Genomic DNA, 26,612 nt, shown 5'->3' with positions numbered 1-26,612 from the left:
CTCTCTGCCCATCAGAGATCTCCAGGATTGAATCCTAGAGGAGAGAAAATGAGAAGAGAAGAAAGACACCACAGACAGCAAAACAGCAGGGTGGGAGGAGGGAAAGGGGGGGAAATAAATAAATAAATCTTAAAAAAAAAAAAAAAGTAAGTGAGAAGAACAGAACATCTCCCACGTGGTCTCACCAGGAATTGCCACAGAGGAGGGTCACTGAAATTTTAACATCCTTTGTTGGTAGTCCTTTGTCTGCATGCTTGTGGATTGTCAACTCCCATTAGGGGCTCAGTTTCCAGATCAAAATTGAATAGTTTTTACCACATCCAGGGCAGAGGTGACCTGTCCTTAGGAAGTATTAGGTGTTCTTTTTTTTAAAAAAAAAAAAAAATATTTCTCCCTTCCTCCCTCATTATTTGCTCACACTGTCTGCTCTCTGTGTCTGTTCATTGTGTGCTCTCTATATCTGCTTCTCTTCTTTTTTGGAATATTGGGAACCGAACCCAGGACCTCCCATGTGGGAGGGAGGTGCCAATCACTTGAGCCACCTCCACTCCCTGCTTGTTGTGTCTCTCATTGTGTTTCCTCATTGCATCGTCTCATTGTGTCATCTTGTTGCCTCAGCTCACTGCGCCAACCTGTCATGTGAGCTTGCTGTCCTGCTCATCTTCTTTGGGAGGCACTGGGAACCACACCCAGGACCTCCCTTGTGGTGGGCAGGTGTCCAACTGCTTGAGACACATCTGCTTCCCAGGTGTTCCTTTTTTAAAGTGCAGCATCCAGATAGGACAAACAAAGCCTTTGAGAGTCATTAGTTTTCCAAGAAGCATTTTTAAATGTCTTCTCAAAATTGTTGAGATTTTCCTAAGAGCATACATCACGTTCTTTGTTTCTCTGGCTTATCTAAAACAGAACTTAGTTCACTAACCTACAATGATTTTAATTTTCTTTATCTTAAGGTAGTCACAAGTCATTTTAAAACAATAAGATGCCTCTTTCTCTTTTTTTATCTGAGAAAAAGTGAACTGTATTGATATGCCACATATTATCTTTAAATTACCAAATAGTTTAAAGGTACTGTTTACTCTTTCAATTGCATAATCAATGAGAATATAAATGATTATTCAGCAGTTATATCTCCATAGTTCAGAAAACCCACAGAAAGTATGTCAGGCATAGCACAATTGTTTATCTTGGTCAGTACAGATATGAGTAATGGCTTTCTTTCTAATTAAGGTAATCTGGGTATTTTAATACCAATAAGATAATAGTACTTTTCTGAAACTACTTTTTTTTTTTTTAAGGTGGTCAAGGAGCTGGTCCTCCTCAAAACCAGATGCCAGTGTCCCATGGGCCACCAAATATGATGCAGCCCAGCCTCATGGGAATTCATGGCAACATGAACAATCAGCAGGCTGGTAGTTCCGGGGTTCCTCAGGTGAACCTGGGCAACATACAAGGCCAGCCCCAGCAGGGCCCACCATCTCAGCTGATGGGCATGCACCAGCAAATCGTGCCCTCTCAGGGCCAGATGGTCCAGCAACAAGGAACCTTGAACCCTCAGAACCCCATGATCCTCTCAAGGGCCCAGCTTATGCCCCAGGGCCAGATGATGGTGAACCCTCAGAGCCAAAATCTTGGGCCCTCACCCCAAAGGATGACCCCACCCAAGCAGATGCTTCCCCAGCAGGGCCCACAAATGATGGCACCACATAACCAGATGATGGGGCCTCAGGGGCAGGTTTTGCTCCAACAAAACCCAATGATAGAGCAGATCATGACCAATCAAATACAGGGGAATAAGCAGCAGTTTAACACTCAGAACCAATCCAATGTCATGCCGGGACCAGCACAGATAATGAGGGGACCAACTCCGAACATGCAAGGAAACATGGTGCAGTTTACGGGACAGATGTCAGGACAGATGCTGCCCCAACAAGGGCCTATGAACAACAGTCCATCTCAGGTTATGGGAATTCAGGGGCAGGTCCTGCGGCCACCAGGCCCCAGCCCACACATGACTCAGCAACATGGTGATCCTGCTACCACAGCAAATAATGACGTCAGCTTGTCTCAGATGATGCCTGACGTTAGCATGCAACAAACCAACATGGTCCCCCCCCACGTTCAGGCCATGCAGGGAAGCAGTGCTTCAGGAAACCACTTCTCAGGCCATGGGATGCCTTTCAATGCATCTTTCAGTGGAGCACCCAATGGAAATCAGATGTCCTGTGGTCAGAATCCAGGCTTCCCAGTCAATAAGGATGTCACGCTAACAAGCCCATTGTTGGTCAACTTATTGCAGAGTGACATCTCTGCAGGCCATTTTGGGGTAAACAATAAGCAGAATAATACCAGCGCAAATAAACCGAAGAAGAAGAAACCCCCTCGGAAGAAGAAAAATAGTCAGCAAGATCTAAAGTAGGTTGCAATAGTTTTGCATCAAATCTTATTCATTTGTTTCTGTGTGGACAGCTTTTTTTGGTGGAAAATTTTAAACATACATAAAATTAGATTAGTATAATGAAATCCCTCTGCTTCAACAAATTAACTCATAGCCTGTCTTGCCTTCATCTCTATATTCCCCCACTACCTCTATTGTTTTAAAGCAAATTCACTTTGTAAATATTTCAATGGGTACTTCTAAAAGAAAAGTACTGTTTTTATATGACTCCACAATACCATTAGCACACCTAGAAAGGCTATTACTTCTTTAAAGTTCTTAAATATCTAGACTAGACAGTGTTCACATTTCCCTCATTGTCTCCAGTTATTGATTTTTACAGTTCAGATGAGGATCCAAACAAGGTTCGTGTGAACAGTTGGCTGCCATGTCTCTTAAGACTGTAGTCTTAGAGGGAAGGGTTGTAGCACTCAGAGCTAGAAAAGTAATCAGTGCTACCACCACACTAAACTCCACAAGGTACTCAATTTCAGGCATTTAATAGCAATAGCAACTGGGGAGTCAGGGAGGCAATGTGTTTGGGAAATGAAAACTGCCTAAGGAGACTCTGCTGTCTCTCAAATAGAAGTGGTTTTTGTACAGGTGCCTTTCTTTTAAAAGCTCTTTTAACATTCATAGACGCTTAAAACCCCACATTAAGGTGATTGGAATTTTTAAAATCAGTTTCCATTTCTGTCAAGGCTCTCTGGGTGAGTTCTTTTGCAAGGTCACAGTATGAAGGGGAATTAACAAATTAATTTATACTTCATTTCCTAAAGCTAAGTGTTAAGTTGTTTTTGGCTTTTATAAAGTGTTTCCGGAAGAAGTATTGATTGAGCTGGATTTTCTGCCTTTAATCATAAAAGTGAAATTCATAAAAATTATTAGGGAATAATGACTAATGAAGGTAAACAAGGTATTGAAATAAACTGTTAAAACTATAGAAAAGAATAGGGGAGCTTTATTTAAACTAGCTTAAATCTTCAAAATAAAACCAACTACCTTTCTCTAGCCTTCCCACAACATTTCCTTGGTTGTACTCTATTGTACATACTCACCTGCTGCTTCTTGAATCTTACACATTAAAAGTCAATCATTGTATATTAATAACTTGTATTTTCCTGAATTTAGACTTAAGCCCTTTGATTATCTGATTTTTCTGATGACTCAGTTAAATCCTTAACTGCTGTCAACCTGTAGGAATAACATTTTTGTGGGGACCATTTTATTATTCCTCCAGGTAGTCTGGGAGTAAAATTCAAGGCTATTTGATTGCCATTAATGTTCATTTTTTTTAATGTCTTCACCAGCTCTCAAGGCAATTTTCGTTTGTTGACAAATTGTGACAGCATCAGGGTGCCTAGGAAAGGGATACAGTAGGTTTAATAGGAAGAGCCCCTGCACCCAGCTCTACTTTAGTTCACTGTGGGACCTACGGCTCATTTGCTATTCCTGTCTAGGTCTTTGTTTCTTCTTCTGTAACATGAGGGGGGTGGGCCAGATATTTGAGATTATATTAGCTGTCCAATTCTTTGAAAGTAAAAGGTACCACAGAATCCTTGCTTATAATTTGAAATGAGAGAAAAGTTCTTTTATAAGGAGAAAATTGGTATAAGGATCTGGTTGTGCAAGGGATCTCCTTCACATTTTAAACTTTCACATGCTGAGACTTTTTAAAATGGATTTAAAGGTGGCTTATACACAGAATACAGTGAGATAAAATGAAAGTAGGTGACCAAGATCAGGGCAAAGAGAAACTAAAGATAAGAGAGAATGGTTCAACTAGGAACGAGATTATATACAAAATGTGGTATATGAGTACTCAGGCTCTTTGGGAATGTGGACGTAAATAGATACGTTTTCTTCTTTTGATATGAATTCTTCCCTCTACCCCTTTTGCTACTAGAAATTCTAAATCACATCCCAATAAAAATGATGGCACCCCAAAGCCAATGAGAATGAGGAGTGTCTGCAAATACTCATTCTGCAGCAAAATTAATTAGCTTTGTACTGTGTTCTCCATCTTTCTTTGTTTTCTGAATATCATTTCCATCAGCCAACCTACAGCCTCTTGCATGTTGGAATGAATTACTGGTGCCACCATTGTAATATTCACAAAAAAAGAAACACTCTGAACTCCCTGGTTGAATTTGATAGCTATGCTGCATATAGTGTTGTTTCACAAGAACAGTAATTTATATTAATAATCCCAAACTATGATCAGGTCTTTAAACATCTAACCAGGTGGGTGATCACATGGAAATCATTATATCAGGAATTGTGGAAAGTACTTTGAATAAATAGCCACCCTATTAGAGTGAGTGGATTTTTAACATGTAATGAAATTGCCAGATTATTTTTATGCCAAATATTGAATATTTTATACAGACTACAGAGATAAGAATAATGGGAAGATTAATGATGCAAACAAATTTTAGTTCTTCAGAAGTGGGGGAGAGATTAAGCTAGTTTCATGAGTAAACTATATAACTAACTCTCAAGTGTGTTATTTATTTTTTAGCACTCCAGATACTCACCCAGCTGGTCTGGAGGAGGCTGATCAGCAGCCATTGCCTGGAGAACAAGGAATTAACATGGACAACTCAGGCCCTAAACTGCCAGAATTTTCAAACCGGCCTCCAGGTGATAAAATGTTAGCTAACGCTTATATACTTGTCTCCATGAATACAGCATTACAAAGGTTCCTTCTCTTCAAGGAAACAGTAGTGTTTTATTTTGCCTATTAATTAAACTACTTTAATGATTTAATTAATTTAATGTGTCTAGTATTTGGAAGCCTTGTCTTGATATTAAGAATATATATATAGGCCTTTGGTTAAATTAGTTTTGGTGATTTTAAGTCCTCACAAAATCAGACTTAAACACGAAGTGCTTCACTATTCTTGTCAATATCAAGGTTCTAATTGGCATCAAAAATGGAGTAGGATTAAGTGGAGAAACGTTTTTCACTCTGGTCATGCTCGCCTACCTTCTTTTATCCCTTCCTACTTGGTGTTTCACAAAGCAAGGAGCTACCAGAGTTTAAAACAATATTTTTTATATGTAAATTTTATTAAGAATCTTTGAAACATAAAAATATATATATAATCATACAATAGATCCCATGTTCCTACCACCCAACTTAATAAATAAATAAATACTGCCAATATTGTTGAAGCCCCCTGTGTTGAACCCCTCTCTGATTATAAAGTATTATCCACTAAATGTTGGAAAATTATGTTGAAAAGGGAAAGCTACTAAAATTCATTTATTTTAACCTAGGTGTTACAGAGCCAAGGCCAGCTGCCACAGTATCATTATACCTGGTTACTCTTGGCCTGAGCAGTGATTTGTAACCTTATTCCCCTGTGACACAATTGAAGACACATAGACTCTTCACACTTATGCCACTTTTCCCTGTATATGTTTTTTTGTTTGTTTTTTTAAAGATTTATTTTTATTTATTTCTCTCCCCTTCCCCCGCATTGTTTGCTCTCTTGTTTCCATTGGCTGTGTGTTCTTTTGTGCCTGCTTGCATTCTTATCAGGCAGCATGGGAATCTGTGTCTCTTTTTGTTCCGTCATCTTGCTGCATCAGCTCTCCGTATATGCAGTGCCACTCCTGGGCGGGCCTGTGCTTTTCGTGTGGGGTGGCTTTCCTTGCAGGGTGTACTCCTTGCACGTGGGGCTTCCCCGCATGGCATGGCACTCCTTGTGCATGGCAGCACTGCGTGTGGGCCAGTTCATCACACAGGCCAGGAGGCCCTGGTTTGAACCCTGGACCTCCTATATGGTAGGCTGATGCTCTGTCAGTTGAACCACATCCGCTTCCCCATTTATGTTTTGTTTCTTCGTCACTAGTTATTCCACCTCCTTTTTGACATATGAGACATTATTTTAGGAACAAACATCAGTCCCCTTTTAATTTATGTCTTTTTAAAGGGACTCCATCATGATATTAATACTTTGTTATTTATTACAAATTGCTTAGGCACACCACACTTCCCATCAGTAAGCTGCAGCAGCAAAATTGAGGTTGGAAGGTCACCAGTCTTTGGTGGCTGTGTCCAAAAAGTGTTATGAGCAGGAAGGTACCTTCTTCCCTCAAACACATCTGCATCAGTCTGTTGTATCAATTCCAGAGGTCCTCAGACTTCTCTCAAATTGCAGATTGCAACCTGGGGGCTGCAAACTGAATTTGGTCTATAATGTATTTGAATTGTCATGCAGTGTCTTAAAACAAACAAAAACATGAATTAAGATGCCCTCAGGACATCTACTTTGCAGTTTGACTTTGTTCCCAGGATTCCTATTGCTTTATACAAGCCCACCTCACTCTTTACTCTCTACTTGGTCCTTAAAAGCATATATGAGTTTGCATCCCTTGATTAAAAAATTTGTGTTTTGATGGTGTTTGGGGGCTCTATGGGTGTCTCTCTTCCTTCTTCCTCCATTCTGTCAAATCAACCCCATCTGTCTTCTTTTTTTTTTTTTTAAAGATTTATTTTTATTTATTTAATTCCCCTCCCCTCCCCCGGTTGTCTGTTTTCTGTGTCTTTTTGCTGGGTCTTGTTTCTTTGTCCTCTTCTGTTGTCGTTAGCGGCATGGGAAGTGTGGGCGGCGCCATTCCCGGGCAGGCTGCTCCCTCCTTCGCGCTGGGCGGCTCTCCTTATGGGTGCACTCCTTGCGCGTGGGGCTCCCCTACGCGGGGGACACCCCTGCGTGGCAGGGCACTCCTTGCGCGCATCAGCACTGCGCACGGGCCAGCTCCACACGGGTCAAGGAGGCCCGGGGCTTGAACCGCGGACCTCCCATGTGGTAGACGGACGCCCTAACCACTGGGCCAAAGTCCGGTTCCCTGGTTTTTTTTTTGGGTTTTTTTTGGTTTTTTTTTTTTTTTGTCTTCTTATCATACTGAAGTGCCCTTTAATATGCTACCTCCAGCTTGCTTTCAAAAGGGTGCTGAATTGTCTGTGCTGTCCTCTTTGGTATTTAATGTGATAACCGCTGGGCTAATTTTAAAGCCAACAGGCATCTGTGATATATCCCTGACATCAAGGGTTTCTGCAGAAATCCCAATGTTCTTAACATGGGAGCCTCTAGACTAGATGTGGAATATAAAAACCCACTGTGTTTGGCTATGCAGCTAAAAAGACAGTTAAACCTGTAGAAATGCCCAGGTCTTTACATAAAAGTAAAGAAGTTACATGGGCTTAAAACGAGGATTTTACAAAACAAAAACTTCAAAACTAGATTCTGCACATTGTACTCTTTGGTGCCATGGAAATCTTTGGCCAGAAGACATTAATTAGCTATTCAACACAAGGGTCTGACCCTGTGGACCAGAGCATTTGGTAGCTACTCTGAAAATCTTGAGCCGGTGTATCTTCAGACTGCCAAAACAAACCATCCTTATTCCTGTGTCTCCTTAAAACCTTCCTAATATATTTTTCATGCAGCAATGGAAGAAATCTAGTTTGCAAAATTGTATTCCAGTGATATGCCCACTTTTCCCCACTGAACCACCTTGGTTCTTGGTTTAATTTGATGATTTCTCCATTCTTTCTGCTGACTGCATAAGGGTTTTGCCTCTAAAATGCCAAGTTAAATCTTCACACAAAAAGAGAATCATTTAAGATGTTGCCTTATGCAATTTGTAGTTTTGTCCCAGAAATTGCTTTTTATTCCTGAGGACTATGCTTCTGCCTTACTTATTCTCCAATTGTGGATTCATTGAACTTATTTCTCCAAATAGAGTTTTGCATGTAAGAAAGTAAATGGAAACTAATATCCATAAAAACATCAGAGTCCTCTTTTTTTTCCCTTTAATTTGTATATTAAATTAAATACACCTATTAGCACCTATTGTTTCTTAAACTATTGTTGGGGGGGGCCACAATTCAATTCAGTCAGGTTCCCTATTGATCCTGAAGGATGCAGTTTAGTGTGTGGAGCTAATGGATTGGAGTAATTTTAAATCCCTCTTTCTCAAAGAAGTGAATCCTAGAGTTTTGTATTTTACTTCTATTGAAAGAATAAGAAGGCTTTCTTCAGTGCTGGCATTTTCAACTAAATCAACCTTTTAAAAACTTAATGCTGTGTCAACAGAAAAAGTGAATTCTAAACACTTCTCTTCATTTGCAAGTACAGTGAAATATGATGTCTTTGTGAGACCCCCAAAGCTAGGTGGTCAGCTGCTTGCTATTGATGGAATTTTTCTTGCTTCTTCGAAATGTTTGGCTCATGTAGCTTCGGCTGCTTTCAATACATAGCACAAAGTGTCTTTTGGAGTCTAAGTATAGTAATGTTTCATTCAGATCCCAAAGGCTGAGGCACTCCAGGTTTTTTGGTACTTTGTTTTTGCTTCCTTGAGCAATGCATTCCTTTGCTTATGTTGAATAATGAGGGCCTGCCTCCCCAGGAGCCAGCCTGCCTGAGCTGTTTGTGCACAGTGTGTGCGGCCTAGATGAGTATTGCTTGGCTATACTCTAAAAGTAGCAAAACGTCTCATGTTGAAAATCTAACTTCCCTGATTTTGGGGACTTGTTTTAGGTTATCCTTCTCAACCAGTTGAACAGAGGCCGCTTCAGCAGATGCCTCCTCAGCTCATGCAACATGTGGCACCCCCACCACAGCCACCACAGCAGCAGCCACAGCCACAACTGCCTCAACAGCAGCAGCAGCAGCCACCACCTCCCAGTCAGCCACAGTCTCAGCAGCAGCAGCAGCAGCAGCAGCAGCAGCAGCAACAGCAGCAACAGCAACAACAGCAGCAGCAGCAGCAGCAGCAGCAGCAGCAGCAGCAACAGCAACAGCAACAGCAAATGATGATGATGCTCATGATGCAGCAGGATCCCAAATCAGTTAGGCTTCCAGTCTCCCAAAATGTCCACCCCCCAAGGGGCCCCCTGAATCCAGACTCCCAGAGAATGCCCATGCAACAGAGTGGCAGTGTGCCTGTCATGGTCAGTTTGCAAGGACCTGCCTCTGTTCCACCATCACCTGATAAACAAAGAATGCCAATGCCTGTGAATACGCCTTTGGGAAACAATTCAAGGAAAATGGTATACCAGGAGAACCCACAGAATCCTTCAAGCTCACCACTGGGAGAGGTGTCCTCCCTCCCTGAAACAAGTGGCAATGAAGTACCATCTATCTCAGGAGGCCCAAATAACATGCCTTCACATTTAGTAGTTTCCCAGAATCAGTTAATGATGGCAGGGCCAAAACCTGGACCATCGCCCCTTTCAGCAATTCAAGGTGCAACTCCCCAACAACCACCTGTAAATTCCTTACCCAGCTCTCATGGCCACCACTTTCCAAATGTGGCTGCTCCAACCCAGACATCTAGGCCTAAAACACCAAACAGAGCCAGCCCCAGACCCTATTATCCTCAGACTCCTAACAACCGGCCTCCAAGCACAGAACCTTCAGAAATCAGTCTGTCACCAGAAAGACTCAATGCCTCCATAGCAGGACTCTTCCCCCCACAGATTAATATTCCTTTACCTCCTAGGCCAAATTTAAACAGGGGCTTTGATCAACAGGGCCTAAATCCAACAACTTTGAAGGCCATTGGGCAAGCACCGTCAAATCTTACCATGAATAACCCTTCCAGTTTTGCCACCCCACAGACTCACAAGTTAGATTCTGTGGTGTTAAATTCTGGAAAGCAGTCTAACTCTGGTGGAACAAAACGGGCAAGTCCAAGCAACAGTCGCAGGTCTAGTCCTGGGTCCAGTAGGAAAACCACCCCAAGTCCTGGGAGGCAAAATTCAAAAGTCCCTAAACTCACTCTGGCCTCTCAAACAAATACAGCCCTGTTACAGAACATGGAGTTGCCAAGGAATGTATTGGTCAGTCCCACTCCTTTGGCTAATGCCCCTGTACCTGGGAGCTTTCCTAACAACAGTGGGCTGAATTCTCAGAATCCCACCATGTGTGTAGCTGCAGTGAGCAGTGTTCTCGAGGATAACAAGGAGAGCTTGAATGTACCTCAGGACAGTGATTGCCAGAACTCCCAGAGTAGAAAGGAGCAAGGCAATGTTGAGCTAAAAGCAGTTCCTGCCCAAGAAGTTAAAATGGTTGTTCCTGAAGATCAATCCAAAAAGGATGGGCAACCTTTGGATCCTAACAAACTTCCCAGTGTTGAAGAGAACAAAAGTTTAGTGTCTCCTGCTATGAGGGAAGCACCAACATCGTTAAGTCAACTTCTTGACAACTCTGGAGCTCCTAATGTGACCATTAAACCCCCTGGGCTTACAGATATGGAAGTAACACCACCAGTAGTTTCTGGGGAGGACCTCAAAAAAGTAACTGTCATTCCCACATTGCAGGATCTGTCATCATCTAAAGAACCCTCTAACTCTCTAAACTTACCTCACAGTAATGAGCCGTGTTCAACCCAGGTGCCTCCAGAATTAAGTGAGGTCAGTTCTAATGTTGTACCAAGCATCCCTCCAGTAATGTCAAGGCCTGTCAGCTCTTCCTCCATTTCCACTCCTTTGCCCCCAAACCAGATAACTGTTTTTGTAGCTTCCAATCCTATCACAACTTCAGCTAATACATCAGCAGCTCTGCCAACTCACCTGCAGTCTGCATTAATGTCGACAGTCGTCACAATGCCCAATGTGGGTAGCAAAGTTATGGTTTCTGAAGGACAGTCAGCTGCTCAGTCTAATGCCCGGCCTCAGTTTATTACACCTGTCTTTATCAATTCATCCTCAATAATTCAGGTTATGAAAGGATCACAGCCAAGCACAATTCCAGCAGCCCCACTGACAACCAACCCTGGCTTGATGTCTCCCTCCGTTGCAGTCGTTGGCCCTTTACACTTATCTCAGAACATAAAATTTTCTGCTCCCATACCTCCTAATGCTCCCTCCAGTAGCCCTGCTCCAAATATACAGACGGGTGGCAGATCCCTTGTCCTTAACTCACGAGCCACCCCTGTTCAACTTCCTTCCCCCACTTGTACAACTTCTCCAATTGTCCCTCCTCATCCCCCTGTCCAGCAAGTGAAAGAATTAAATCCAGATGAGGCTGGTTCTCAAGTGAGCACCTCAGCAGCAGATCAGAACTCTCTGCCCTCTTCACAGTCAACCACAATGGTTTCTCCCCTTTTGACCAATAGTCCAAGCTCCTCTGGCAACCGGCGAAGCCCCGTCTCATCTAGTAAGGGTAAAGGAAAGGTGGACAAAATTGGCCAGATTTTGCTGACCAAGGCATGTAAGAAAGTCACAGGCTCTCTCGAGAAAGGGGAAGAGCAATATGTTGCAGATGGAGAGACTGACAGCCAAGGGCTAGAGACCACAGCCCCAGGGCTCATGGGAACAGAGCAGTTATCCACAGAGCTGGACAGTAAAACCTCAACGCCCCCAGCACCCACTCTGCTAAAAATGACTTCTAGTCCCGTGGGCCCAGGCTCCACCTCAGCAGGACCCAGCTTACCAGGCGGTGCTCTCCCCACCAATGTACGTCCAATAGTAACCACTCTAGTATCCTCTGAACTCATCTCCACAGTGCCAGCCACAAAAAACAATCATGGTGGCATAGCGTCTGAGCCACTTGGAGGTGGCCTAGTGGAGGAGAAGGTGGGATCCCATCCAGAGCTTCTACCCAGCATAGGTATGTACTCAGGACCTGGCAACTTCTTGTGTCAGAATTTTTTGGTGACCTGTCTGTCCCACAAGAGAAAGCATGACTCCTTTTCTACTTTGAGGAAGAAGAATGGGTTAAATGGCAATAGTTGTCATTTTATTTATTGGTTGTACACCTGTAAAATATACTTTTAAATCCTGTGTTACATTAACATTCATTAACGTGATTATATTATGTGGTTATATAATGATATACCTTGCTTAAAAGTTTTTCCATTTACAAGGAAGCATTTTTGCGTACATTGTCTCACATCGCCTTCATACCAACCATGTCAGGTAGTATTAACTCCATCCTAAGGATGTAAAATTAAGCTCAGAGAAATTCCATAATTTGTTCAAAGTCTGTATTGTGAACCTCCAGTTTGACATTGTGAACAGCATCCTCTGCAGGTTCTCCTTATGATAAAGACTTGCTCTTCACTCTTTCAGAGCAGGGTTCTCATCATTAGCTCACCTTAAGAGTACATAGGAAATAACCTGAACTAGATATACCTGAACAGCCCCTTCCTCATTGTACTGTATTCCAGGGACTAATCGCTTTCTGTCTGTGCTACCCCTGAGGAGAATTTTCCCAAAAACCAGGTGTCATCATAATAGAGGAGGAGTAGAGTAGTTAAGAGCTCATGGTCTAGGGTGAGAGGGGCTTGCATTGATTCACAGCACCAGCATTTGCCAGCTGCATGGGCTTGGGCAAGTTACTCGGCCATTCCAAACTTCAGTTTCCTCCTTTGTAATAAGAGGAAATAGTGGTTCTAAGAATTCAGTGAGGTCATGCATATAATGTGCTTAGCACAAGGCCTAGAACATAGTAATTGCTCAATAAATGTTAAAAAATTGTTATTACCAGTTGCTTTTTTGATGAAGTCTTTGTAAATTGGTCAGTTCCACTCATGTATATCTAATTCAGGTTATTTCCTGTGTACTTTTAAGGTGGGCTAATGATGGAAGCATAGGGTGTCCTTACACCTTCCCTCCTTCTTCCTTCCACCCAGTCTTCCTTCTCCTGTGAGGCTCAAGTGGTACATAATCTCTCTTTCACCAAAGTGGAATCAGTCACACACTGCCAAAGCTGGGAAAGACCTTTGCAGTATCCTAGGCCAGCCCGTAGTGCCTGACTTGTTTTTGTAATTAAAATGCTTCAGGTGCCTCCCATATATTAGACACTGTATTAAGCACCCATGATGGGTAGAAAGAGCACAAGTGTCAGGGTCAGATTCAGATTCAAATTTATCCACTGGTTACCAATTCTCCTAAGCCATGTATATCACCTATAAAATAGAGATTGTATTAATCTCCTGCCTCCCAGAATTTATACAAGGACTGATTGAGAGGACTCACATAAAGTGGCCAGCACATTGCCTCAGAGCTCTGGAAAGGTTAATTCCCCTTCTCTACCTCTTCATCTCGATGTTGGAGGTACAGGGAGGGGATTTAAGGCCCTCAAGGAGTCCACTGCCCTTGCTGGAGACAGACTTCACATGCAGTCACAAAGCAGAGGGTTATTTGTTTCTGATTCTAGTTCTCTTGATGTAAGTGAACCTTAAGAATTAAAGAGAACTCTGGTGTGACTTAAATATATTCTCTGCTATGAAATATTTTCATGTCTACTTCCTTTCAGGGAACTTTTCCCTTAGGCACAGAAAGAATCATGAAGAAATGAATAGAAAATATTGTATGGATTGCATATAATACTAGGAAAATAAGAAGTCAGCAGTAAGAAAAAATTTTCAATTTTAGTTCAGACCACCCATTTTGCCTAAAGTGAGCGCTTCCATTCTTTTTCAAGGGATTTCTGTTCTTTTACATTGAAAATTAAGAAACCACCATGGAAGTTAAAAGTAGAAGTATTAAGGTATAGTTTTAAGTTCTTCAGATAAGCCTCTAGAATAGCTTTTTAACACAAAAGAGGAATATACAAAAATTCACATTTTCCACAAGAGAGTTAAAATTTTTTGCAGAGTGTATCTAAAGGTATTAGACTGAAGGGTCAGGATGGGAGGAGATACCCTTGAGTGACTGTGGTATATCTGTGCCCTTTTCTGAATATCTTATGTTCCAGGAAAGCTGAGTTCTGGAGTATATTGTATACTCTATTCCATTCCTCTTCAAGGGCCTACGTTTTCTCTGTTCCTTCAAAGCCCAATTCTGATGCTTCTCCCTAGAATGATTTCTCAATCTAGACCTGACTTCCTTTCCTTTGGGCTCACACGGCACTTAATACTTTTTGTATCTCCTTCATGTGACATCATAGTGCACTCCAATGTACCATGTATATATCTTATTTTTTAATACTAGACTGAGTTCCTGATGGGCAAAGAGGATATAATTTGGTCTCTATGCGTGCCTGGCACAGTGCCTTGCCCCTACTAAGTTCTTAATAACTACTTGTTAGATAATTGAATAACGTAGAATTTATTTATTCCATAAGGGTGACTTGAATACCTACTTTATGCTCACCACTCTTGCTAGGTGCTGTAGAAAAATACCAAATAAATTATATGATTGATTTCTGCTCTCAAGGCGGATAGTCTTTAGAGAGTTGAAATAGAATAAAAAATAAATGCTAGGACAAATGGTGTAATCATTCCTCTGAAAGTGGTTTAAGCTGCCTACTAAGGTGCGTTTTTGGTTTGTTTGTTTTTTAGAATAATGGTCGGGACTTGACCCCAAGAAGCAAAAAATATGGGTGCTCTCATCCTCCTGGCCTTCTTCCCTCATCTTTATACACACAAAGAGGAAAACAAATACCCTTAGGTGCTAGTCTTTGTTAGAATGTTAAGGTAGTTAATTTTTTAGGTAGGTTTTGAAATGTACTTGTTATTTCAACCCAATTCACATGCTGCCCTTCATTTAAGAGTATATGTGTTTCAGCAGTTACTTAGCCCTTGATTCAGTCATTGCATTCTGTTGTGTTTAGAAAAGAAGTAAAAGGCATGTATTTTTTTTTTCATTCCCTTAGCCTCTACACAGAGTTTAGTCCCAAAGGAAACTCCAGCTACAGTTCTGCAGGGGTCCATTGCCAGGCCAGGTAAGGCATACGTTGGAAAACTTCTGAGTGGGCAGGGTTGCATGTGAAGGATTTGCTGCTGTCCTCATTGTCACATGTTCTCATGCCAGAAAGTGGTTGGAACTACGTTATCTGCTTTCAGAGCAGACTTCAGTTGAATGGCAGAGCTTGTGCAGTACTATTTGCAAAGGTTTTCTTCCAACCAGCTTGCTCTCTTATGTGTTACTGGTGTCAGCCAGGGAACTCAAGAAAGGCATCTCAACCATATTTAACCTGTGATTATTTTAAAACCTGCTTCAGGGTTCTAGGTCCTATTGATGTACAGGACTGTCTAATGCACACTTCTTGGGTAAAATCAGGCCTCAGAATGGAATATAATGAACAAAAAACATTTCAGCCACACATGTTCTCTTTTTTGCTCTTTACTGTTCACATAATGACTGACATTGTGCTAGACATTTGAGAGGGGGAGGGATGGAGCAAATTGTTCAGAGAATGGGAACAGAGAATGGGAACTCATCTTTGGTGAGCAAAGGAACAAATACAAAGGGGAAGGGACTTCCATTTCCTGCCCTCAATGTGTACTCCAGAAAATGGGCTTTACTATATCATATGTCCATCCTTCTAAGAGTTATTGTTCAAAAAATCTTGTTTCTTTTAGAAGTTTGGCTTATATGCATTTCCTTGAAATACTCCGCAAAACCATTGACTGCCTCCATGCGATCCCTTTGATCCCTGCTTGTCTGAACTAGCAATGATTATGTTAAAAATCCTCAAAAGCATTGAATTTTGTCTTGTTTCAAAAGAACAAACTAATCAAGGTTAGCATCTTTTCGGACTTGGACCAGTTTGTGTGCTCCAGCCTAGCAAGCAAGATAGTGGGAGGTCTCTAGCAGAGATTCATTGGGTTGGTATCTGTTTCATACAGATATGTTTCTGTATTTTGTGGGTGATTTATGGGACCCTAAACAGCAAATGAGAAGCAAGGATTCCCATTTGCCAGCACCTTGCTTTGAAGGCAGAGTAGTCTAGCTTCCACATGGAATGCTACATCAACATAATAATAATAATAATAATAGTTAATACTGAGTGCTAAGTGCCAGGTATGGAACTAAAATCATTAAAATATGTGTTATTTATCTTCTTAACTTTGAAGTAGATAAAGTCATTATCCCCATTTTTTAAGTAAGGCATTGAGCACAGAGAACTCAATATATTATTTACCAAAGTCATATGGCTTATAAACAAATGTATTAATAATCAAAATTTGAACCTAGTACTCTGACTTCACTGCCTTCGAGACAGTTACCATATAATCAGTAGGGGAAGTTAGACATTGTACACTGTCTTTAGGTATGTACACAATCAACACTGAGTGTGAAGTACTAAATGCCCTAAGAGGGGAAACAGGTACAGGATTGTGAGAGGCCAGAGGCAGGAAAGATTGTTGCTATAGTGCATCAGGGAAGACTTTTTGGAAAAGATGAAACTATCTGAAGGCATATAAAATATTTTCCTGCTGCTACTGAGGGAAAAAAGTACTGGTAAGCCCAGAGAGAGAAAGAGAACTCATTTATGCTAAACCCTGCTGAACAAATCACTAAAGTGTTTCCTTTTTTGAAAGATATTGCTGGGAAGTTGAGGAAAAGAGGAACATAATGAGGTCTCTGGGAGATAGCTCAAAGCAAATCAGTCTGCCCTATAAAACTCAGAGAGGAAGTCCTTTGAAGGAGAATGCATCCTTAATAGATGTTCAAGTCATATTTGAAGATTGCTGTCTTTAAAAAAAAAAATTGTCAAGAGTGTAGAGATATTTCAAGAATGCCAACAGTCTTCTACGTTAGAGGAAGAGGCTTATTTTACTAAGCTAGTTGTAGCTGGGTGCAATATGATCCTGGCAGTATGAATTTAGTTCTCTTGATGCAAACAGGATAATTTCACAACAGAAATAAGTAGACCATGTGTCTTACGCCCCAGGAAAACCAAGTGTGTCTGTGTCAACTCTTGTCTTTTTATCATGCAGAGCAGAATCCTGCGGTGCACTGAGACACTTCAGCCTAAATAGGACATTCAAATTCTCATAGACTCCTAACTTGTCCCTATGGTCATATATACTAGCAGCTTTCACATCTCATTTCTGTCCTCCTTTGTATTTTTTATAGAACTCGAGGTAAATGCTGCCATAGTCCCTGGGCAAAGGTAAGATGATCATTTCTGCATATTCAGCATCAATACAGTGTGTAAGCCTCTTGGACAGGTATCAGCTTTCTCAGCCATTAAACCTCTTTCATCTTGCCCTTTTCCTTCACTCTTCCAATGGTCTATTTTTCCTGCTACTCTGTTTTTCCCACTACAGTAGAGAGTTGTGAGGAATCTTAACCCTTCAGAGGTAACATTTCTCTTAATAAAACTTAGTGACTAAATTTCTACTTTTTATGATTGTTTTGAAATTGAATGCGATCATGTGTTCACACTCAACATAGTAAAGGTTAAGTGCTCAATAAATGGGACCTGTTATCAGTGTCCATAATAATGGTCCTTGCCACTACTTTCTGAAATAGAACTGTTTACAAATGAAAGAGGCAAGGAGAAAGAGAGAGAGAAGAAACTAGGCAGGGTCTGACCCCCAAACCTCAACCTCTTTCTGCTATACTGTGCCACCCCACATTACCTAACAAATTGAATACTGTGGCTTCAACTTCATCAGCCACACAAAGAGGAATATTAAAGTTTTCCCAAAGTTATTCCTTTTTTCACATTGTTTACTTGTTTTAATTCTTATGTGGTAGCCTATATACAACATAACACTTCCCATTTTAACCACTTTGAAGTATACAGTTCAGTGATGTTAATTACCTTCACAGTGTTGTGGTGCCATCACCACCATTCATTACCAAACTTTTTCATCACCCCAAAAAGAAACTCTATACCAATTAAGTATTAATTCCTCAATCTCCAACCTAACCCAAACCCTGTAATCTATAGTCTGTCTCTTTAAATTTGCATATTCTAGTTATTTCTTGTAAGTGAGATCATACACTATATATCCTTTTGTATCTGGCTTATTTTACTCAGTGTTGTCTTCAAGATTCATCCATGTGCTCTCAGGTATCAGGACTTCATTCCTTTTTACAGCTGAATAATATTCCTTTATATACACACACCCACACCCTCACCCACACCACATTTTATTTATCCATACATCTGTTTATGGACTCTTGGGTTTCTGCCACCTTTTGGCTATGGTTAATAATGCTACTTTGACCATTGGTATAGTCTAAGTCCCTGCTTTCAATTCTTTTGAGTATATACCTAGAAGCAGGATTGCCAGGTCATACAGTAATTCTGTGTTTAACTTTTATGAGGAACTGCCAAACTGTTTTCCACAGCATTGCACCATTTAACATTCCTACCAACAGTGTATAAGGATTCCTATTTCTCCACATGCTCATCAACATTTATTATTATTTGTGTGTGTGTTTATTTCTTAATTATTTTTAATAGACATCTTATTGTGTGTGAAGTCGTAGCTCATTGTGATTTTGAATATTTGCATTTCCCTAATAGCTAATGATACTAAACATCTTTTCTTGTTCTTATTGGCCATTTTTATATCTTCTTGGGAGAAATGTCTTTTCAGGTCTTTTGCCCTTTTTAAAATTGGATTGTTTGTCCTTTTGTTGTTGAGTTCTAGGAGTTCTTTTTATTTTTGGGATATTAAACGTTTATTGTATATGTGGTTTCAAGTATTTCCTCCCATTCTATAAGTTGTCTTTTCACTCTCTTGATAATGTCCTTTGAGGCACAAAAGTTTTTCAGTTTGATTAAGTCTGGTTTATCTTTTCTTTTGTTACTCATGCTTTTAGTGTAAAGTCTAAGAATCCATTGCCTAACACTACATCCCGAAGATGTTCCCCTATGTTTTCTTCTGGGAGTTTTATAGTCTTAGTAATTATATTTAGGTCTTTGATCCATTTCAGGTAAATTTTTGTATATGGTGTCACATAGAGGTCCACTATCACTCTTTTGCATGTAGATATCAAGTTTTCTCAGACCCATTTATTGCAAAGACTATTCTTTACTCATTGAGTGTTCTTGACACCCTTGTTAAAATGTCAACTGACAGTAGTTGTGAACTCATCCCTTTATAGTATAGGAATGTGCTAGATAGCATTTTTAAGAATTTTTAATATTTGTGCATCAACTTAGTTGAAAAATACCCTCATAATCATTGTCCCATTTGATCCTTATGTAAGTCCTGTCAGGTGGTCATAATAGCCAACATTTATTTGAATGCTGTTGTTTGACATGCACAAGTTTCCTGGATGTATTATCTCTGGGAAATTTAATTTTCACAGGGTATATTAGGAAAATAAATTATGTTTTACAGGTGAGGAATCTAAGTCTCAGAGAGGGTAACTAAATTGTCCAAGGTCACAGATTTGCTAAATGGTGAAGATGATCTTCAACACAGATCTTCTGACTACATAGCTCTCAATCTTAACGTATGTATTGTGGCAGACATATGGAGATTTAGAGATCAAGAGTCTGAAACTTGGAGTTAAATATCATGGCCAGTAAATGCATAGCTAATATTTGGCACCGTGTACTTTAATTCGAAATGCATTGCTATTCCTACTACACCGCTCTGCATATCTGGCTTTATTAGGATTAATTTGTAATTTCAAGGCATACATCAACTATGTGGCTTGAGAAAGAGGCTATCCAAGCCAAAAATCCCCTGTGGGCATTTATTTCCACATCTGCCCATCACTGGCCTTCTAAACGCTGGAAGGATACTGCTGTGGCTTTTGTTTTACCAAGGGGAAAAAAAGGCAGCTCCGTTAGGAATCTTTCTTCCTCAGAGGATTTAACCATTTTCTGGGCTCCCAGCCAGAAAGCCATCCTCACCACATCTAAGTGGAGGTGTAAATCCCCCTAACTTGTAATTCCACCCCAACTCCAGCCCCACCTCTACTTCGACTTGCCTTGGTTTATTGTTAGGTATGGGGCAGCTGTTATGCATAAAGCTTAGTTAGTGAATCGAGTGGCCAAATTCCCAGCCATAGTGCTACAGAGTCCTTCTGCAGAAATGAATGGTGTTGAACAGTTGATAACTGAGTCAGACCAAGGTTCGTTCCTTAAGGAAAAACAACTCCACTTGGGGATGAGGTCATGAAAAACTTCCAAAAAGAGGTGCCCCAGAATATATTTGTATTATTTTTGTTTTGGTTCCATGCCTTGCAAATATAGTTATCTCCTTTTCTCTTTTTTGCTTAATGTTTTTGTTTTTGTTTTTAGGAGGTACCAACAATTGAACCCAGGTCCTTGTACATAAGAAGCAGGCTCTCAACCACTGAGCTACATCAGCTCCCCTTTCCTAATGATTTTTAAATTTTATCTTTAAAAGCCTTTTTTTAAATTTAATTTTTTTTGTTTTTAGAGAAGTTGTAGATTTACAGAAAAATCATGCCCAAACTACTGAGTTTCCATATATCTCCCCTCACGTGAAGTTTTCCTTGTTATTAACACTTTTTATTAGTGTGACCTGTGTTACAATTGATGAAACCATCTTATTATAATTATACTATTAACTGTAATCCATAGTTTACATGAGGGTTCACTGTTTCTATTGTAGAATCTTACGGTTTCTTTTTAAATTTTAATTCTAATAACATATATACACTTTAAAATTTCCTCTTTAACCAAATTCAAATATATAACAGAGTGGTGTTAATTACATTCACAATGTTGTGCTGCCATCACCACCATTCATTACCAAAATGTTTCTGTCAAACAAAAACTGTTCCAATTGAATATTTACTGTCATTCCCTACCCCCACCCTGGCCCCTGGTAACCTGTATTCTAGTTTTTTACTCTATGAATTTGCTTATTCTTATTATTTCATATCAGTGAGATCATGTACTATTTGTCCTTTTGTGTCTGGCTTATTTCATTCAGCATTATCCATTCATCTGTTAATGAACACTTGGTTTCCATCTGTCTTGGCAATTATGAATAATGTGCTATGAACATTGGTGTTCCAAGTATCTGTTTGGATTCCTGCTTTCCGTTCTTTTGGGTATATACTTAGAGTGAGAATACCGAGTCATATAGTAATTCTGTGTTTAGCTTTCTGAGGAATTGCCAAACTGTTTTCTACAGTGGCTGCATCATTTTATAGTCCCATTAACAATGAACACGTGTTCCTGTTGTTCTACACCCTCTCAACACTTACAATTTTCTATTTTGTTTTGTTTCTTAATAGTAGCCATTCTGGTTGGTTTTTATTTGCATTTCCCTAATGGCTAATGATGTTGAGCATCTTTTCATGTGCTTATTAGCTATTTTTATATCTTCTTCGGAGAAATGTTTATTCAGGTCTTTTGCCACTTTTTAATTTGGTTGTTTGTCTTTTTGTTGTCAAGTTGTAGGATTCCTTTATATATCCTCAATATTACACCTTTTCAGGTATGTGGTTTCCAATTATTTTCTGCCTTTCTTTAGGTTGTCTTTTTACCTTCATGGTAAAGTCCTTTGTGCAAAAAATTTTTAATTTGATGAAGTCACACTTACCTATTTTCCTTTTGTTGCTTGTGCTTTGAGTGTAAAGTATAAGAAAGCATTGCCTAACACAAGGTCCTGAAGATGATTCTTTATGTTTTCTTCTAGGAGCTTCTTATGTTTAGGCCGTTGATCCATTTTGAATTCATTTTTGTATGTGGTATAAGGTAGAGGTCCACCTTCATTCTTTTTTATTATTATTATTTTTATTTATTTTTTTGAAATATTATTCAGCTTTATTTTTTTTAATTTTTTAAAATTAATAGATCACAAGGAATGTTACATTAAAAAACATAAAAAAATAAAAAACATAAGAGGTTCCCATATAACCCACTCCCCATTCCCCACCACATCATTTTTGTAAATTATATATTTTTTAAGATATATGCATCACAAAAAAAATATTACACTAAAAAATACAAGAGGTTCCTGTATACCTCCACCCCCCCACTCCAACAACCTCCCTCATCGTTGCGGCATCCTCATCGTACTCAGTGAACACATTTTGGGGCACTGCTGTACTACACAGATAATAGTTTACCCTGCAGCTTGCACTCTCCCCCTGTACATTCAGTGGGTTATGGCACGATATATAAAGTCCAGCATCTGACCCTGCAATATCATTAAGGCAATTCAGAATCCCAAAAATGTTCCCACATCACATCTCTTCTACCCTCTCCCTGCCCTCAGTAACTACTGTGGCCAATTTCTCCACCTCGATGCTAAAATTTCTTCTGTTACTCATCACAATAGTTTTATAGTAGAATATCAGTAAGTCCACTCTAGTCTATATTTTATTCCTCCATTCTGTGGACCCTGTGGGTCTGTGGGGTGGCGATGTCCCCTCCACCTCTAGATCAAGAGGGGGCTTAGTACCTTCATTCTTTTTCATATGGATATCCAGTTTTCTCAGCACTATTTGTTGAAAAGACTCTTCTGTCCCCATTGAGTAGAAATAGCACTCTTGTCAAAAATCAGTTGTCCAGAGATACGAGGGTCTATTTCTACACTCTCGGTTCTATTCCATTGGTCTGTACATCTGTCCTTGTGCCAGTATCATGCTGTTTTAATTACTGTAGCATTGCAGTAAGTTTTAAAATTGGGTTGTATAAGTCCTCCAGATTCATTCTTTTTAAAGATAATTTTGGTATTCATGGCCCTTTACCCTTCCATATAAAATATTTTTAATTTTAAAGACATTTTAGATTACAGAAAAGTTACATCGAAACTATAGAGCCTTCCATATAAATTTGATGGTTGGCTTTTCCATTTCTGCAGAGAAGGTTGATGGGATTTTGATTGGAATTATATTGAATCTGTACATCTCTTTGGGTAGAATTGGCATCTTAAAAATATTTAGGCTTCCAATCCATGATCACAGAATGTCCTTCCATTTGTTTAGGTCTTCTTTGATTTCTTTATGTACAAGTCCTTTACATCCATAATTAAATTTATTCCTAGATATTAGATTCTTTTAGTTGCTATGGTAAATGGAATATTTTTCTTGATTTCCTCTTCAGATTGTTCATTACTAACATATAGAAACACTACTGATTTTTGCGTGTTGATCTTTTACCCCACCACTTTGTTGAATTCCTTTATTAACTCTAGGAGCTTTGTTGTAGATTTTTCAGGATTTTCTAAATACAAAATCATGTTATCTACAAATATGTAAAATTTCACTACTTTTCCAACTTGGGTGCCTTTTATTTCTTTTTCTTGCATAAATGCTCTGGCTAGAACTTATAGTACAATGTTGAATAAGAGTGATACAGTAGACATTCTTGTTCCTGATCTTAGAGGGGAAACTTTCAGTCTTTTCCATTGAGTATGATATTAGCAGTGGGTTTTTCATACATACCCTTCATCATGTTGAAAAAGGTTCCTTCTATTCTTAGTCTTCCAAGTGTTTTTATCAAAAAGGGGTGTTGGATTTTGTCAGTTGCCTTTTTTGCATCAGTTGAGATAATCATTCTGTTATGAGGATTTTCTTATGTTGAACCTCTCTTGAATACCTGAAACAAATCTCACTTGATCATGATATATATTTATGTTAATATGTTCTTGGGTTCAGTTTGCTAGTATTTTGTTGAGGAAGTTAATGATTTTAACATGCATTTTTTTTTTGAACCATGAAAGTAGTGAAAAGTTTATTAAAGAAAATTTGAAATTCAGAGAAGTACAGGTAGAAAATCACTCATCAATAGGCCAGAATTCCTATAACTCAACAATATCCAGTATATATAATCCACTGTGTATATTTTAGTTCTCTTCTTCCAGTCTTTTCTTAGCATATGAGTACACAATAAAGATATAATGTCAGATTTATATATATATTCTACACTTACACCTTAATATGTGGTTGCATATACATTATATATTATAATAAAAATGGGATCAAACCATTCATACTGCCATTAACTTTTCTCATTTAATGTATTATGAACAATTGCTATCATTAAATAATCTTCTACAACGTGATTTTTCATGACCCCATATGGATATGCCATAATTTAGTTAACTAGTCTAGGCATTTGGGGCTTCTTTTTTCATTGATATGGGTAAAATGCTTTGGCATCCTTGTATATAATTAGAGCTCTGTCAAAAGATTTGTTTCCTTAGACAAATAGAATTTCTGAGTTACAAGGTTATACCAAGGTTCTTCAACTTCAGTATTATTGCCATTTTTGATCAGATAATTTTTTGTTGTGGGGGCTATCTTATGCATTTAGGATGGTTAGAGGCCTCCCTGACTTATACCCACTAGGTACCAGTATCACTTTCCCACACCTATTGTGATAATCAAAAATGTCGTCATATATTGCCAAATGTCCCCTGAGAGGCAAAATTGCCCTTTATTGAGAACCACTGAGTTACACCAGTTTACCCTCCTATAATGTGTGAAAATATCTTTTCTTTGTACCCTCTATAACACTGAATATTATCAGTTTATATCTTTGCATACTAAAAAAGGGATTGGAATGGTTGATCAGTATACCTAGCAGTGTATTGTGGATATATTCCCATGTATATTCCTCCATAATGTGACTTGTAATATGCCATTCATATGGCTGTACCAGGCTTATCGTAAATGCTAATATATGCCAGTAATTTCCTAGTTTGTATAAACTATTTTGAGTTAGTAGCAATTTTCAAACATGTTAAACACTTTTTTAATGGCTCTAAAATTTTATATAATCCAAATCTTGTAATTTTAAGGGAAATATTATTACCTTGGGAAAATGAGTGAGGTCATTTGAGGATTTTTGTTTGAAGTCCTTTGTGTCTTTTTACCTGTTTTTCCACAATTTCACCAGCATTATGCTTTAGTATTTTACTAATGTAACAGGCTAGGTTCACTTTTAAATTTCTCCACAATATAGAAAGTAATTGTGCTCATTGTTGCAGGGCTGAGTGGGATGTTTTCTCTCTAGAATGATTTTCTTTCTATGTATACTTAATTACCTGCTTTATGAATGAAACTATTGAAGAGCCCCTTTTTGTGTGTGACTTAATTTCCTCACCTCCTAAGAAACGTGTGCTTCCCTTTGTTAGCAGTGAGCCCAAAGAGACAGTTGAAAAGTCCAAAACCCCAAGCCGAAGAAACTCCCGAACTGAAGAGCCAACTATTGCATCTGAAAGTGTGGAAAATGGACATCGTAAACGGTCCTCTCGGCCTGCTTCAGCCTCCAGCTCTACTAAAGGTTAGCAGTGGGATAGGGGTGGGGGTGTTGTCTGTGGGTCAAGTAGAGGATTGGGATGCTTTTCACAGCAGTGAAGGACTTTGTCCTTCATCTTTGCTTCTGTTTCTTACAGCTGGCAACTTACTTTGACTTCTAATATTTGTTTGATCCTTCCCTTATTTATTAGTTCATTTAACCATATGTTTTCTGTTTATGTACACAAGAGCAGCAAGCACTGTTGGAAAAGAGAACATTAATAGGGCAGATTGAGTCCACTTTAACTTCATTATCACCTACTTTAGATAGGTTCTCAACATGGCCCCACTATCTTTCTGTTTTTGTGGTCAACTCTCTCCAACTCTACATTTTTTAAACCTCTGCCCCCTACTTGCTCCCCTCCCTCTTGGTAGAAATCCTCACCTTTTCACTAAATAAGTAGTACTTCCTCAACTCCCTATTACCAAGACATAAATATTCCTCTATCCTGCGCTGCTCCTGTCATAATAGAGTAGCTGACCCTCCTCAAGCCTAAGACCACTTCCTTCACTAGTGCCTTTGATTCCGTCTTCTTTGACCTTCCCAAGACTTACAATTTTCAGTTTCAGTTTTCTCTTCTCTGTTGACGACTCTCTCCTTTTTGAATTAGTTTTTCCCTTTGTTTTTATGACCTGAAGTCTGATTCATTTTCTGCTACCTCTGTAGCTGCACCTTCCCAGTCTCCCTATCCAGGTATCACATGCTGACCTTCCTCAAATTTCATTGCTGAGTTGTCTTTTCCTTTCAGTATTTTCTCCCCATGTGATCTTTTCATTATTATTATTAAAGTTAATTGATCACAAGGAATGTTACATTAAAAAACAAAAAACATAAGAGGTTCCCATATAACCCACTCCCCACCCCCCACTACATTGTTTTTTTTTAATTGTATTTTTTTGAAGATATATACATCACAAAAAAAATGTTACACTAAAAAATATAAGAGGTTCTTATTCATGCCCCTTTTCTTCAGGTACATTTCACAGATGACTCATAAATTTGTATTTCTAGAGACCTTAGAAAACTACATATACATGCCTTAACAAGACCTCAAATTCAACACGTCTGAAACCACCTTGTGATTTTCACCCTCAAAGTCAGGTCCTCTGCCACTGTTCCCCATCTCAGTGAATGGCACCACTAGAAATGTAGGAATCCCCCTTGACATCTCTTTCCCTTGCCCTCAAATTTAATCTCACAAAAAGCTGCTGATTTTATTTCAGGTG

At 39.3% G+C, this 26,612-nt stretch overlaps 1 protein-coding gene across 7 annotated transcripts in view; it reads left to right on the top strand.

The window, feature by feature from the left end:
* The window catches only part of NCOA6 (nuclear receptor coactivator 6), a 161,467-nt gene that overhangs the window by 109,692 nt on the left and 25,163 nt on the right, over window positions 1-26,612 (top strand). For 6 of the 7 annotated variants that reach the window (XM_058286959.2, XM_058286954.1, XM_058286961.2 and 3 more), the window contains 6 exons: window positions 1,299-2,415; window positions 4,959-5,080; window positions 8,989-12,063; window positions 15,055-15,123; window positions 17,265-17,301; window positions 25,223-25,371. In XM_058286959.2, the coding sequence (XP_058142942.1) occupies window positions 1,299-2,415; window positions 4,959-5,080; window positions 8,989-12,063; window positions 15,055-15,123; window positions 17,265-17,301; window positions 25,223-25,371 (4,569 nt within the window). The remainder of the gene's footprint in view (window positions 1-1,298; window positions 2,416-4,958; window positions 5,081-8,988; window positions 12,064-15,054; window positions 15,124-17,264; window positions 17,302-25,222; window positions 25,372-26,612) is intronic. The other variant, XM_058286957.2, reaches the window with a different exon arrangement.

The sequence above is a fragment of the Dasypus novemcinctus genome, chromosome 24, assembly GCF_030445035.2.
Source record: "Dasypus novemcinctus isolate mDasNov1 chromosome 24, mDasNov1.1.hap2, whole genome shotgun sequence".
Taxonomy (NCBI): Eukaryota; Metazoa; Chordata; class Mammalia; order Cingulata; family Dasypodidae; genus Dasypus; species Dasypus novemcinctus.
The sequence above is the reverse complement of the archived record's forward strand: the minus strand, read 5'-3'. Positions and strand labels throughout refer to the sequence as shown.